The following is a 15,843-nucleotide window of genomic DNA, read 5'->3' as shown; positions in this document are numbered from 1 at the left end:
TATTAAGTTACATCAATGCTACTAGATACAAGCAATGTGTCAGGAAGAATATCCAGTGTAAAAATGTACTAGATCAAAAGTGAAGCCACCTGCCTCAGTGAGTCCTCGTGAATAAGGGAGGCACTGAAAGTAGCTTCATAGTATTTAAGTGCTTAAGTCAGACATGCAGCTTGTTTGAAAATGGTAGCAGAGCGGTAGGAGGTCAGGTCTAGCTAGAGGTGCTAGACCTGAAGATGCTGAGATTTTCACTGGAATTGACCTGATGAGTAGAGTTTCAGAGACAGCTGTTTGGAGAAAAACGTAGAGAAGCAAGGCTGACATGATTTGGACATTCACATAGGAGGAGTGAAAATGGAGCTGAGTGGCTAGAGGAAAAGAGCATGGGTTGGTGTGATGGTGTGAAATATAATATATAATGATACCTGTATAAGCAGTTCGTTATATTTTTTGCTGTGTTTAACAACTTCTACATTTTTACCGGCTGTAAAAAAATAAAAATAAAAATAAAAAATTAGGTAGCCTAATAGCTGGATTATCTTAATTAGCCTAGATATTACATTTTAATTTTAGCCTAAGCATGTCCTAACCTTTAAAATCAGTAGTAACAGACTATTGTTCTTCTTTATATTCCTACATGAAGTAAGGAAGTGCTGGAATTACCACCACCATATGCACACGATTACAAGTAAATATTTGAACTACTCTCTCTACCGTTTGCTGGATGTGGAGCACAGATCGGGGTTTCCATTCTGCGCATGCGCGTTCTCTATCCGTAATAGACCGGTGCAGGGAGACAACGGTAAGCACTGTTGACAGTGTTTTAATGAAAATCTTTATTACCTAAATAATTATAAATATTTAATGTAAATGTAACGTGCACTCTTAAATTGCATGCAAGAGAGAGCCTGCCATCATTACGCTGTGTATTACTATGCTTTTAAAACACTGGTTATTCACTGCAAGAGCCAGTGAGCTTAATTCGGGCCTCGCTTTCGACAACAAATCTAGCACGAGGCTAATCTGGCAACAAAGCTAACGATGCGAAAATGCTACGTGTTAGCTCTATATGTGTTGCTACCGTATCTGTCGTACAGTAGCCATGCTGCATTTTAATATATTTGTAGTCAAACTGGGGACTTTTGAAAGGTACTGCCCAAGCAAAATTAACGTAGCTACAAAAGCTTGAGTCAGCTTGTTGTTACCTTCAACAATAACAACATTAGCTCACTAGACGAACGTAAACGTTAAGTAGCCTAGCTGCTCACGCTAGCATACTCTCAGTGAGTAGCTAACGTTAGCTGGACAGCCTTTGAGCCCGTTTTAGTTGCTGTGTCAGCATATGCTAATCTGAAGAGTCCTAGAGATAACTATGAGAACACGTTTTTTTCCCCTCATTAAATAATTAGTATAGTTTTCTTTTTGGATTCCCTCGTGTTACCATCATAGAAAGAGTATACTCCATATGTGAAGATTATTTTGGCAAGTGCACTCAGCTTCAACATCATCACCATGAGCTGTGAGTGATAAATGTCTTATCTGTAGACAGATGTCAGTTTTTTTTTTATATATAGAAGGGAAACATTTGGCCTATCAGAGTTGAAATGCTTCACCGGACGTGGTTTTAGTCTTCATTTGTTGTTCTGTGCACCCTTGCTTTGCCCTTGTTATGTGTAACACGCTTTGCAAAGTAAATGGTGACATAAGTTAAAGCCAGGCCAGACTCCCTGCTTGATATTCATGCAGGTTTTTGACTGTTATACATCCACCACAAGTAACATCTATTCTTGCACACGCAGTGTGTCACACACAAACACACACTGGTACCCCGATAGGCACTTAAAGAGTAGCTGCTGGCATTCAAGCAAGTTCAAGTTTTACCTCTAGAGTCGTGACCGTGTGATCAAATTGCTACTAATTCTCTTGACTTTTGGTTTATGTTTATAGTGACAGCATTGGCCTGGAGAAAAAAGGCTGCCCTTAATCTGAATGAGTCATGGCCCAGTTCGGGGGACAGAAAAATCCGCCGTGGGCGACTCAGTTTGCTGCCACAGCAGTGTCCCAGCCAGGCCACACAGGACAGTCTCTGGACCTCAACAGCCTGCACTGTGAGTATAGCGCAATCAGATCAAATGTCATTACCACTTTACCCGTCGGTGCAATTACACTCACATTTCACATTATACCCCACACCCCCCACAGCTCTCGGAGTGCAGCAGCCATCTCTTCTGGGAGCATCTCCTGCTGTTTACTCTCAGCAGTCAGCCTTGGCTGCAGCCTCTCTCAGCAACCAGTCTGCTGCAAACTATCAGCTCTCTCAGCAAACTGCTGCTTTGCAACAGCAAGCTGCAGCAGCCGCTGCAGCAGCATTACAGCAGGTCAGTCACAACAGAGTAATGCTAAGCATAGTAAGACATCTGTGTGTCTTTTCCCTGGTCACATTTGACGCTCTTTGCTACTGCCCCCCTTTTGTTTTTTTTAAATGTCCATAGTCTCAAATCAATACAGCGCTTCAGCAGTATCAACAACAACAGCAGCAGCAACAACAGCAGCAGCAGCAGCAACAACAGCAGCAACCTCCCCAACAACCCCCCCAGCAGCAGCTGTACAATGTACCTCATCAGGTATCTCACCGGCCTTTACTTTTCTTTGTGTCACACTGTATTTCCTTACCTTGGAAAATATCCTTTTTAGTTTAGATTCTTATTGACATTTTGCTTTAAATTTAGATTTCGCTGATTGTTTTATATATCATCACCCTATGATGTGTTACAGTAGACAGAAGGGTTGTTTCGAAACTGACCATAAGTTGGCTAAATCTTAAAGTTTTGTAAGATCATTTTGAAATCTTCAAAATTAACATAAAATCCATTTCTGCTATTTTTTTTTAGTCACTTTTCAATTTTCTCCCAAGACAATGTAATGTAAATATGTAAATAAGCTAATTGTAATTTGATATGGCTGCGCAGCATGTTTACATCTTACGTATTATTTATGTTGTAAGAATCTGTTAGTGAACAGCTGTTGGGTACGTTATGACAGCGCAATATGTGTCTTTGATTTGGGTGTAAATATGTTGTTTCATTTCAACAAAAAGTTCACCTTTTTTTCTCTTCTTACTTCAGCTTCCACAGCCTCAGCAGGCACTCATTTCTCAGGTAATGTGTTTACAAAAACATACCACAAACTCAAGCCCTACATAGACACCGAGATCTGTCCTATCTGTCCTGTCTGTTTACATATTAGCTAGCAATTCTGCTTGGTTGTGGACACAGACAAGGGCAGCTGCTGCAGACGAGGTGCAGCAGCTGCACCCTGTCTGCTCTCATACTGTCACACTTTTTCAAGTACTACAGTTTTTTGTGGACGTTTGCACAGAGCATTTGAATAATCAAACTATCATTTAGGTTGAATTCTTTTGTAGATGACCATATCGACGCAGATTTCCTTATTATTTATTATTATTTTTTAGGTTCTTCTTCTTAAAGCTTTGTGTTTAATGCATATAGAGGAGAAATAGCAAAGTTAGCTATCAAGCGATCTCCCTTGAGATCATGGTAGTTTTTAGATATACCACTAAAGTGTGATTGTAGTGTTTTGATTCTTCTTTCTTTTCCAAACCCTCAGCCCCCTGTCGCCCTGCCCACGAGCCTGAGCCTGTCTAACCCACAGCAGACAGCCCAAATTACTGTGTCTTATCCCACACCACGTTCAAGCCACCAACAGCAGACGCAGCCTCAGAAGCAGCGAGTCTTCACCGGTGTCGTCAATAAGCTGCATGACACGTTTGGCTTTGTAGATGAAGATGTCTTCTTTCAGTTAAGGTGAAAAAGGGTGGTCCCAACATCGCTCATATTCTGTCACTTGGTGGTTTAATAAAATTAACACTTTCATTAGAAGTTTTTCATTGTATAAATTGCACATACAATCCCTTTTCTTGCACCATTGTTAACCTGCAGTGGACCTTATTAATCACCCATAACTTAAAGAGCTACAAGTTTGCTTCTGTGAATCTGAAAATGATGCAGCATTACAAACAGATTTTCTTGTGTGTTTTTGTATATATTTGTATTTCATAGTGCTGTGAAGGGGAAGACTCCCCAGGTGGGTGACAGGGTCCTAGTGGAAGCTGTGTACAACCCGAATATGCCGTTCAAGTGGAACGCCCAGCGCATCCAGACTTTACCTCAACTAGCAAATCAGTCGGTGAGAATATTCAAAGGTTGCATTTTGGAGCACAGCATTACAGTTTGTGGCTTTGTATTGTATTGAAATGCATACTTTCAGCTTTGATTTAAGGAGTTTCACAAACACATTGCATTTCAAATGTAGAGGTATTTATACAGTCCCCGATTCTCAGAATTAGGAACTTTGCTTTTTTGATATTATAATCACAATTTTATCAGCACCAGTGTTTTCATGGTGTTCATTATAAAGTTAAGCACACAGACTTTACTGGTTTTAGTGTTTAAGTTCTTATTTACTGTAATAAAAATCATGTTCTCAGCAAACATGTTCTCATCTGAAACTGGTGGGGTTACTTTTTTCCAACTATAGAAAATGTGCTCAGACTTTCTAGGGTCTTGCTATAACTGTTTATTTATTTTATTTGTCCTTTTCAAAAAAAATCTTAGTCCTGTTCTTTCTTTTTTTAACTGTTGTGTTTTCAATCCCTCCTAGCATCAGCAGCAGCCTCAGCCTTTACCTCAAGCTTCCCCACAACTCGGCAGCCTTTACAATGAGCCAGGGATGCAGCTGCGCTACTCGGACATGCACTCCGCTGCGGACAACAGACAAAATGTAACCCCTTAGATGTGAATCACAGACTTTTTGTGTTCCTTCTCTCGGCTTGTTTTTTCATTTTTGTTTTCCTTTTTTTATTGTGGATTTGTTTTTCTCCTACTCCACCTCCTTCATAAGCCCAGATTTAGTCTCAGCTCTATTTTTTACTTTGAAAGTGGTGAGCAAAATGCCAAACCTGGCTGCTCACTAAGTATATTAAATGTCTTTACAAATACGCTTCTTGATGACAAATATTATTATACTAATCATTGTCTTTTAAAGTGAGAAAGCATTATGATTTTCTGACAGTATAAAGCTGTACATCAGAGATATCTCTTAAACTGACATGTTTTGTTAGTAAACAGGGCCTCGTAGTATTTTTCTTATCAAAAGGTTTTTGCTTTTAACAAGTCAGAACCTGCCGTACTACTTTTGGCAGGTTAACTGAAATAACTGTGAGATCAATGCTGCACATCAGCTTTCCTTTGATTAGGACAACCTTTGAGGAAACCCCTGTTGAGATTTCTACAAGTCTTTCATTTAAACATATTCAGACCTTCTTCGATCTTCTTTCTTCCAAGATCATAATTGTTGCACAGCTGGCATGTTATTGATTGTTTCAGGTCTGCATTTAAAGATTTATTAACCTCCATTTTTCCTTTGTTACTTTTTATCTAGAACCAGCCTCAAGCTTCCAGCATGATGAAGGCAGCCCCCACCATGCTGCAGTCACTACCTCCCCCGACCACATTCAGTGTTCCAGCCCAGGCTCCCCCTCCGTCTCTTCTGCAGGCACAGCTGTCTGCTGCTTCTCTTGCCCCTCTTCTCCAAAACCCTCCTCAGCCTCTGCTGCCACAGCCTCCGCCCAAAGGTACAGTACTTGTCAGTGGCATTTATCTAGCGTTTGCTTGTAAAGCACTCTGAACAACTAGTAATGATGAGTGTTATTTTTGCTGCTGTTTTGGTACAACGTTTGAACACAGAATAGTATGTGTAGTAAGCAAGTGCATTATTCTCGTCATTGCTAGAAGTGTTTCCCGGGGGTCTCCTCCAGCCTCCAGTGAGAATGATGGCACAGCCGCAGCCTGTCCGAAGAATTGAGCCTCCGCCTCGTTTCCCCACTCGCAGTGATCGAGGCCCTGAGCTCATCCTCAGAACTAAAGAAGAACGCAGGTGAGATGGCAGTTACCATATAATTACTACATCATACACCTGTTCCACATCCATTTCATCCTCCTGTTCATTAGAAGTCATGAGTCATTACGTTTTTTAAAAATTGATTCTTTAACAGAGACAGAGACCGTGAGCGCAGGCGATCAAGAGAACGGTCACCCACACGCAAACGCTCCAGAGACCGTTCACCGCGACGTGACCGCTCCCCAAGACGGCCTCGCAGAGTTGTACCTCGCTACACTGTCCAGTTTTCCAAGTTCAGCTTAGATGGGTATGTATATTATTTCCTTTGTTAAAAACACATCATCATAGATATGCCACACTTTAGTATAATACTGTACAGCAGGATGTGGCGCCCCAGTTTGAAATCTGAGAGTCCTCCTTGTGTTCTGCAGCTCCAGCTGTGACATGATGGAGCTGAGGAGGCGCTACCAGAGCCTCTACATTCCCAGCGACTTCTTTGATGCTGTCTTCACCTGGGTGGATGCCTTCCCTTTTACGCGACCCTTCCAATTTAGTAACGCTTGTAACTTCCACATTTTGCACAAAGAGGTGGATCCTCTAGTCAAGAACACGGCTGTGCTGGACCCTCCTGACGCCAACCACACCTACAGTGCTAAGGTATGACTGCCAGTGCTAAATAAGTTGCACCATTATAAGTAATATTACATTTTTTTTCACACAGCTCTTTCAAATAATAAACTTAAAAGTAATCAGCTTTAACTGCAGTGTGTCTATCATAGCACTGCAGCATTAAAATAAAAGTAAATCAGAAAATGATAGGATTGTATATAGTTGTCATGTTTGAGCTGTGCTTACAGAGGTATATAAACCTACAGCCAAAAAGGCTTCATATACCATTCATTATGGTAAAGCTGGGAATGTTACATGGCAGTTAGAGGTGTGCAAGCCATCACCCACAGCTTTTCAACTAATCCTTTACTGTGACTGTTAACCCTCTATAGTAGGAAATGTTATGTTTGTACTTGTATTATCTTTGTATCCCTCTGACACAGTGTAAAGAGTGTGAATAGTAACAGCTGCCATCATAAGAGCCTCCCAATGAAGACGTGTATTGTCATAGGAACACGTTAGTGAGACAAAGCAGTGATGAAGAGGCATAATTACTGACTGAACTCTGACATTTTATACAGAGGGAATGCAGACCATATATTGTGTAAAACATGGCATTTGACTTGAATAACATAGTAAGGATTATAACTTTAATGTGGCCTCTTCCGTTTTTCAGGTGATGCTGCTGGCTAACCCCAGTATAGAGGAGCTTTATCATAAGTCCTGTGCTCTGGCAGAGGACCCACAGGAAGTCAGAGACTCCTTCCAGCATCCTGCTAGACTGATTAAGGTATGTCAAACCCTTTAGAATGCACAGGAGCTGACAATGATGTAGTAATCCTATTCCATTGCTGAATACTCAGTGTGGAAAACTCTAAACTGATGTCGGCTCCCTTGTGTTAATTTACCTATGGTGTGTTATTTTTTTTCACCTTTCCTTGAAAGCTATTTCTAATGCTGTATAGTACAAACAACAGTAAGATCAGAGATAGATTTTTATTGTCAGAGCTCACTTTGCAGTGACAAATAGAGTTGACAGTAAGTTTCTTTTCCTGCTCCAAGTCTGCCTTGATGGCATTTCAGTGTGCCACCAAGAACCAACAGGCTGCTTCAGTGGGAAAATTACACTGGTAGCTACATTTTTTTTGGGGGGGGATCATCAGCGTCAGAATTCCTACAAAGCTTGTAGAACTGCAGTCATGCACACCGGCCGCCATCTCTGGAGAACACTGACAGCTTGTTGGGTTTGCATCTGATAACATAGTTGCTATTGTGGGCCAGTAATATTATAAGATTAATAGAGCAGTCCTAACCTGAATGTCGCTCACTGTATGAATGACAAATTCAAGCTATGATGCTGTAAAACGGGGGTTGCATCTTCTTATGTCTTTAGATTTGCAGAGGTGTGTGTGTGTGTGTGTGCGTGTGCGTGTGTGAGAGAAAGGGGGCGACCTGCAGGGGCAATTAATTCTGGCATTTACATTTCTGTGTTATGTTTGAAGCGTCCTCTGTGTCTGCAAGAGGAAAGGTCAGAAAATGAGAATATTGCACAAATTTATTAGATGTGTGATTATTTGGACATACTGCTGATACTTTTCTGTCTTTGTCTCTATTCTCTTTGCTCTTCTCACTCTCTGCACCCTTGTTTCCCATATTCCCATTCCCCATTTCCATCTAACCTGTACTCTGTGGCTCTCCTTTGCACCTGTCTTTTTCTCCTTCAGTTTTTGGTGGGCATGAGAGGTAAAGATGAGGCCATGGCCATTGGTGGTCACTGGTCTCCATCTCTGGATGGAGCGGACCCAGAGAAGGATCCAGCAGTCCTTATTAAGACAGCGATACGCTGTTGCAAGGCCCTCACAGGCATAGACCTTAGTCTGTGCACTCAGTGGTAAGCTCCACTACTCTCATCAGTATTTATTGTTCTCACTGGTTGTGTTATAATTCTTAACTTTGTAACTAAAATCCTAAATTATCTGTAATGTACTGCATCTTTATGCTACCTCGATACTAAATCTTTCCTGGACATGTAGAGTGGGGTGTTCTGTTTTGTTTTAATTTTTGTTATATTAATGATTATTGTGCTGTTAATTTGCAATCTATTATTTACTATTATAATTTTTTGTGTTGTGTAATGTTGGTTTTTTTGGCCTTTTGTGTGTTGTAGTCTTGGCTCTCTCTTTCTGTCACACACTCTTATTCATATACACACATTTCATTGTGATGAAAAACCAAACGCATGGACTTGGTGGCTGGAAGCAGTAGCCTGGACCAGAAGACACTGCCATTACTTTTTGTTTTTCTTTTCTTTTTCTATTCTCTCTGTTAAATATCTTATATATTTAACTGGCTTTCACTGTCCTGTTGATTCTGTCTCTCTTCACACAACCCTAATGTAGTACGTCAAGTGCATCCTAGGGCAAATGCAGAGTACTCATCCATAATTGGCTGAAGCTATAATGGGGATGAATTTGGGGGTGTGATTATTAATTTTTTTTTTTTTTTTAATTTTCCTGTGATTGTCTGTCAACTTTTTCAAAATGGCTGCCGTAACCTGTGCCAACAGTTGGAGAGCTGCAGACTGGGTCCATTTGTCTATGCTGTGTGTTGTGTGGGAGAAGGGTCACTGTAATGACCTCTACGATCATTGAGTGACCTGATGGGAGGGAGTAGCTGTAGAAGGCTCGCCCAATAGCAAGGCTTGCCTTTTATACTGTGCCCTGACCAGAATGTTTCTTTCCAATGCACCTTCTTCCTTTGCGACAGGTATCGTTTTGCAGAGATTCGCTATCATCGGCCAGAGGAGACACACAAGGGGCGGACAGTCCCTGCTCATGTGGAGACAGTGGTTTTGTTTCTTCCGGATGTTTGGCATTGTCTTCCTACCCGCTCAGAGTGGGAGGTGCTGTCACGGCGACTCCGGGAGCAGCTGGCTGAGAAGCTGTCGGCCGAGCGAAAGGAGGCGGATGGAGAACAGGCACTGAACCGCTAATCCCTCTCTTCTCATTTCCGCTTCTCACAGGAAGGCACAGGACTTACAAAAAAACAAACAAAAAACAAAAAAACCCAGATACACACAAAACACGAAGCACACCTCACCTTGCACGCACACAGATACGAACCCAGGCATATTACTGCTCCACCAAACCTCACCTAGGCTTCTTCTGTTTATTCCTCCACCTGTCCCCTTTTCCTCTGCTCCAACTCCTCCATTCCTCCATCAGCACTCCCACCTTCCCTCACATCCAGCAGACACACACAGTGGAAGCAGTGAGACTAGGTTGTGTTGTGTAGGCCCCTGTCGCAAATGGTAAAACAGCTTCCAGTTGCTTAAACACCATGAAATTGGGTGCTAATCTGGTTCAGTAATTTATGTTAATGTTGGCATTTGTTTTGCATTATTATAAAAAGGTATCTGCTTGCAGATTGATTGAGAATGAGTTTAAATTTGAACCAGTGATCAATTTTTAACACTGGGACCCATCATTTGCAAACGTACTGGAATCTGTGGAGTCAGTTGCGCTCACATAATGTGTTTGTTGTAGAAAAATGTGTATTTCTATATGATTTTTCACATCAATTTGATATCGTCTGACTTCGAAAAGAGAACCTCCCCCAAGTCCTGCTTCTTGTCTGTTCTTGTTGTTGGATTCTACACTTTCATTTGGACTATATGTAGAATTTGGTTTTTCCAGGGCAGTTGGTTGGACAGAAGGACACATGGCTCCTATCTGACGTAGGTGTATAAAACCCATAAATGGCAATACCCCAGTCATAGAGCATGGTAGGGCCACCCTATCCTCACTCCGTTTGGAGGCCAGCTTCATTCACCTGATGTACCTACACACCTTTTGGACACACCTCTCATTGATTTTTACCTTTTTTGTGTTCCACAGATTGATTGATTGGCAGCTGGGGGGGAGCATTTCTGTTGTTTTTTTTTATTTATTTAATTTAATTTATTTTTTATAAGAGCTAGAGAGCTTCCCTGTGTACGCTTCAGTAGCAGTGGACTTAAACACAGTCGAGAGCTCACTAGGACAAGAGAATGAAAGACAAATGAGGCCTTGCTTCTTGCACGGATCAACTTTAAAGCTCACTAGGACCATGAGTGCTATGCTGACTGTTTGTTATCCCACCTCTTTCTCTCCCTCTGCCTGTCTCTATCTTAATGATTTCTTGTCAAGGAGGAAGAGGAGAAGGATGACGATGATTCGAAGGACGTTAGTACTCCCACTCACTGGGCTAAACTTGACCCGAAGTCAATGAAGGTGCGTAAAGCTGGTGCAGGTATGAGTAGAGACCAGGACAAGCCAAATGTTCAACTTGCTTTTTCATGTCTGTTTTCTTCACTTGTAGGTAAATGACCTGCGCAAGGAGCTCGATTGTCGCTCTCTAAGCTCTAAGGGGTTAAAGTCACAGCTGATTGCTCGCCTCACCAAACAGCTAAAGGTGGAGGAGCAGGTGGAGGAGTCCAAGGAGCCCGAGAAAGTAGAGACCAAGGATGTGGAGGAAGAGGAGCCAACACGCACTGAGGATGACAGAGAGGTACAGATAAATGTCATCCTTTCTTGTTAAGCCTTCTGTATATAAGAAAATCTTTTCTGTAATTAAGGTTAACTTTAAATTTCACCTCATGGATACTTTTGTCTGTCAGGAGGAGGAAAAGAAGAGGCAGGAGGAGCTTGAGCGCCAGCGGAGAGAAAGGCGCTACATCCTTCCTGATGAGCCTACCATCCTTGTACACCCGAACTGGGCAGCCAAGAACGGCAAATTTGACTGCAGTGTCATGTCCCTGAGTGTGCTGCTGGACTACAGACTAGAAGACAACAAGGAGCACTCATTTGAGGTGAGAATTAATGCTCTGGGGTTTGTTACAAAGACCTGCAAACACACACATGTGAAGTGTGACTGATTGCTTTCTTACAGGTTTTTAATATACCGTCTTCTTTCTGTACAGGTTTCTCTGTTTGCTGAGCTCTTTAATGAGATGCTGCAGAGAGATTTTGGTTACCGCATATATAAAGCCCTTGCTGCGCTTCCTACCAAGGACGAGAAGAAGGAGAAGAAAGCCAAAAAAGAGGCAGAAAAGAAAGAGGCTGAAAAGCGTGAAATGAAGAAGGAGAAAGAAGAAGAGAATGAAGAACCGACAGCAAAGAAGACCAAAGAAGATGAGGAAGAGAAGAAAAAGGTTTCTGCAGCCTTTCAGGTTTTCACTCTGTCTGATAAATGTGAGGTTTTATGTCATTGTGTAACTTTTTTTTTAATCAGTCTGAAGAAAAGACGGTGAAAAAGGAGGAGTCTCGAGATGAGGAGGAGAATGAAGATGATGGCAGCACAGCCAATGCTGAAGAATATGATCCCATGGAGGCTGAAGATGCAGATGATGATGAGGATGATGGTACTGCACTCTTCTTCTTATTTAAATGAATGATTTGGAACTGTGTACTATTTGGGATATTTTCTTTTCACAAAGACACAAAATGGTTTTAAGAAATAATATTTCTGATTGTTTATTAGACAAAGATGATGACGACTCCACTGACAGAGACAGAAAAGACCGCAAAGATGACCGAAAATCATCGAAAGAGAGGTCCTCCAAAGATAAGGTTGGCTGTATGTTGTTATGGACACATTGGTGAGGTGTAGATGTTGTCCAGAAAGTTGTTTTTTAATGAATGTGTTTGTCGTTACACTAGGAGAGGAAGCAGATGATCACACACAACAGGGAGTTGCTGATGGCGTTTGTCTACTTTGATCAGAGCCACTGTGGCTATTTACTTGAGAGAGACCTGGAGGAGATCTTGTACACACTGGGACTGCATCTCTCTCGTGCTCAGGTGAAAACACAAGCACATGGTCTTTCTGGTTCTCTGATTCTTACCCTGTTAGACGTTCTTTTTCACTTTGCTTTAAGACACGTACCGTCAGCCTTACAGCTCAGTAAATCCGTCTTGTTGATTTCTGTTTTCAGATAAAGAAACTTTTGAACAAACCTGTCGTCAGAGAATCGTGTTACTACCGAAAACTGACAGACAGGGGAAAAGATGAACCCATTCCTTCTTTCAATGAAGCCCAGATTGAAAATCTCACAGGTAAGCCTGAAGATATTTCTATTAGTGTTTCCTTTAATTTTCCATAAGTTTCATTTAAGCAGGATGGAGCGACAGATGCCAAATGACTTTATTTTTATCACATTTCCTTCCTTAAGGTAACCGAGGACTGCTTCCTGCTTCTAAAACTCGTGCTCAGTCAGAGGCCAGCGAGTCTGGTAACCTGATTGTGTATAACGGAGCTATGGTTGACATCGGCAGCATGATGCAGAAGCTAGAGAAGAGTGAGAAGGCGAGAGAGGAAATAGAGCAGAAGCTTATGTTCCAGGATGCTAAAATGGGTACGTTTTGGATTGCATTATATGTCCTAAACTGCAAGCTACACTCTGTGTCAGTAGTCCCCCGGGACAATGATCTGGCTCAATTTGAGCGTTGCTACAGAGAAGCTCAGTCTCACTTCATTCTCCGGACCCTCCTTCTGTGATGTCTGGTGAAACGTGAACTGGCACATTGTATGTTGGATGGCAGAGAGGAGTCTGCAAAACTGAGTTTATTGTAAATTCAAAATGGAAACTGTGGAAATTCGTTAAAAGTTTGACTGTAACATAAACACAAACACAGTCTTCAAAGAAAAGGAAGGCGGTTGTAGGACTGAACCTTGTTATCCTAGCAGAGAACAGACAGATTTACATGGCTTCACTACAGTATATCTGCAGGAGTGTAAACAAGTTAGAGAATATGTAACATATTATTAACCTACAGGAGAGGAGTCGTCCTACTGCCCTTACCACATGTTTGTGAATGTTTGATGTTGGCATTTATAGACGCTGATGTTTACTGCCAGTCCACAATGTCCACGACTGAGCTGTTTCTTTGCTGTTGCGAGGATACCGCCACATGGATGCTCATGATTACACTGACACGGAAGAAATACTAAAACACAGGCATTCATAAAACATTAAGAGAGGTTACTGACCAGCTGTGCACATATTGTATAACAATCGTTTGTTAATCACAAACTGACAGCACAGACCTTTGTCACCAAAGGTCTGTGCTGGTGCTGGTGGACTAACTTGAGAGGCAGTTAAATGTAGTGTATAGTTACGATGATTGGACGTTTTATTAGGTACACCTTGCTAATGTTAGGTTACATTCCTTGGGTGTAAGGAGTTGTTTTGGTGTGTGAAAATCCCAGTATATCAGCACTTTCTGAAATACTTCTGCAGGTCATCTTGACCTTGTTGCTAACATGTGACTGGCTGATTAGATATTTGTGTTAATGAGCAGTTGGACAGGTGTACCTAATAAAGTGGGTAGTTTTTACAGAGTTCAGTGGGATACGCTGCTGTTTCCAGTTCCGATTTCATGTTTTACTGTGACCAGCGTTTGCCCCTGCTCTCTCTGTGATCCTGACTTGGTGTTGATTCTTTATCGCAGACGAAGATGCAAAGGTTAAAGCTCAGTTGGAGCAAGCCAACAAATCTTTGTCGAGGGAGCTGGAGGAGGTGAAAAGCACTCTGAGCCAAACCGAGCAGACTCTGAAGACCGTGGAGGAAGAGAAGAAAGTCTACCGCGAGATCCTGAGCAAATCAGCAAACTCACTGATGTCCACTGTGAAAGGAGTGCTGGAAGTGCTGAAGAAGGTGCAGCACGTTTAAAATGTTTACCTCGATGGAGGAAATGAGCTCATATTCACTTACTGCTTTTTCCTTTTCAGGATCAGGACATGGACGAGCCTGGCAGCGAAGTCGCCGCTGATCACAGTCGGACATCCCAGACGAACGGCGCAGATGATTAAGTGACATATTTCAAAGGAGTGAAGCTAATCAGTACTGATTATCTTAAACTGTAAATATTCACTACACAAGAGTAATTTGACTGTGTTATATTTGAACCCGTTGTCTCCCAAGTACGTTTAATTTAATGAATTAGTTCCCTTGTAATAATTTGACCACCTCCTCTGTTTCTGAGGAGTTACTTTTCTTATTTAGAGTAATTTTAACGATGACAAAGCTTTGAAGCGCTTATTTTCAAAGTGAGTTCAGTTGCTAGCATCTTTTTGCCATCGCGTTTGCTTTGTTAAGGCCGCTGAAGTGCCACTCTGTAGGTTTAAATGCAGGCGTGTGTGTGAGTTGTACTTGAGTTTTGTTTTTTGTTTTTTTCTAATGAGCAATAATGAGGCTATTTATGTGCGAGAGTATTCATAAAATATTTAAAAGAAGCTAATTTTGGATGGAAGGAAGTGTTGGAGTGTTCCCCTGTGCTTCAGACAGAACCACTTCCTTAACCAGCCCCTTTTTATTTCTCACAGCTCTGCTGGGTTTGTAGTCCTTTTCTTCGGCTGGTTTAACGGGTTTCTGCAGGATTTTTTTCCCACACACACGGCTATGCATGGTTCCTGCCTTTCTTGGACTTTTTTTTTTCTGTCTCACTGTATCCACCAACTTCTGCGCTGCCACTTTCATGTTTTACTGTGACCAGCGTTTGTCGTGTTTTCTGCTAAAGGAAACTAACACATGAACCAAAAGTTAAGCTTAATGAATGTGTGTTCTGCTGAAGGAATGAACACTTGAGATCCATCTCTAAATTGTTTGCGTTGGTTTGGGTTCTTAACAAGAGGCACAGTTGCGTTTAAATGTGCTCCAAAGCAGGTGATTTTATTTTTATATTGAAAATGCGCTCTATTGATGTCTTGTGCAAGAGTAAAGTGGTCCATTTTAACACTACAGTGTGTCTGCATTTCTTTTTCCACACTGTTTGTGTGTCACAGCAGGTATTTTGACTTGTCTATATAGAAAAAAATGTTATTTATTTACAAAGATAAGAGCACACTGAAAAAGATGAAAACTAAATAGAGCAGCTGCTGTGTGGGTTGCAGTGTTACACTGCTGACCAGCAGATGGCAGCAGAGTTGTAGCTACTGGACACCAGTCTACTGACTTGGTTGAACTTTTGATTGATTTGAAGGATTAAACCAGGTTTAGTCCAACTCGTAGATTAGTTAGATACATGTTAGACAACTTTGTGAGCATTTTTAAGACATAAAATTAAATACATCCATACCAGCGGTGCAGTTTTAACAATCTGTGGTACTCCCGTTGACTGCAGTTCCCTAACAACAAAAGATAGAGGGGAAAAAAATGACTCATAATTTAGAAAATAACTATTTTATGAAATCCACATCATTATCTATAAGAAGCAGGGAAACATGTTAGTTGCAGGAGCCAAGGTGATAGTTCCATATATATCCTCAGCACCAGGAAGC

At 41.6% G+C, this 15,843-nt stretch overlaps 1 protein-coding gene and 1 non-coding gene across 2 annotated transcripts; both read left to right on the top strand.

Annotated features, from left to right (window-relative positions):
* The first annotated feature begins 671 nt into the window (after positions 1 to 671).
* ccar1 (cell division cycle and apoptosis regulator 1) lies at positions 672 to 15,304 on the top strand. The gene is made up of 26 exons (XM_005456531.4): positions 672 to 799; positions 1,945 to 2,105; positions 2,200 to 2,375; positions 2,490 to 2,621; positions 3,123 to 3,155; positions 3,625 to 3,821; positions 4,077 to 4,203; positions 4,678 to 4,797; positions 5,458 to 5,650; positions 5,808 to 5,952; positions 6,071 to 6,223; positions 6,348 to 6,573; positions 7,202 to 7,315; positions 8,250 to 8,416; positions 9,292 to 9,502; positions 10,713 to 10,796; positions 10,885 to 11,073; positions 11,183 to 11,374; positions 11,486 to 11,716; positions 11,797 to 11,926; positions 12,046 to 12,134; positions 12,225 to 12,365; positions 12,500 to 12,620; positions 12,737 to 12,919; positions 14,016 to 14,221; positions 14,296 to 15,304. Exons 2-26 carry the CDS (start codon positions 1,994 to 1,996, stop codon positions 14,374 to 14,376), a joined length of 3,753 nt encoding a protein of 1,250 aa, XP_005456588.1. The 5' UTR covers positions 672 to 799; positions 1,945 to 1,993; the 3' UTR covers positions 14,377 to 15,304.
* Positions 7,348 to 7,412, top strand: LOC112842056 (small nucleolar RNA SNORD98). Its single transcript, XR_003213648.1, has one exon. It is a non-coding gene; the product is annotated as a small nucleolar RNA SNORD98 (small nucleolar RNA).
* Positions 15,305 to 15,843: the final 539 nt, after the last annotated feature.

Source organism: Oreochromis niloticus, linkage group LG13 (assembly GCF_001858045.2).
Source record: "Oreochromis niloticus isolate F11D_XX linkage group LG13, O_niloticus_UMD_NMBU, whole genome shotgun sequence".
In the NCBI taxonomy this organism is placed as follows: domain Eukaryota; kingdom Metazoa; phylum Chordata; class Actinopteri; order Cichliformes; family Cichlidae; genus Oreochromis; species Oreochromis niloticus.
Note: the sequence above shows the minus strand (reverse complement) of the source record. Positions and strands in the feature narration are given on the sequence as shown.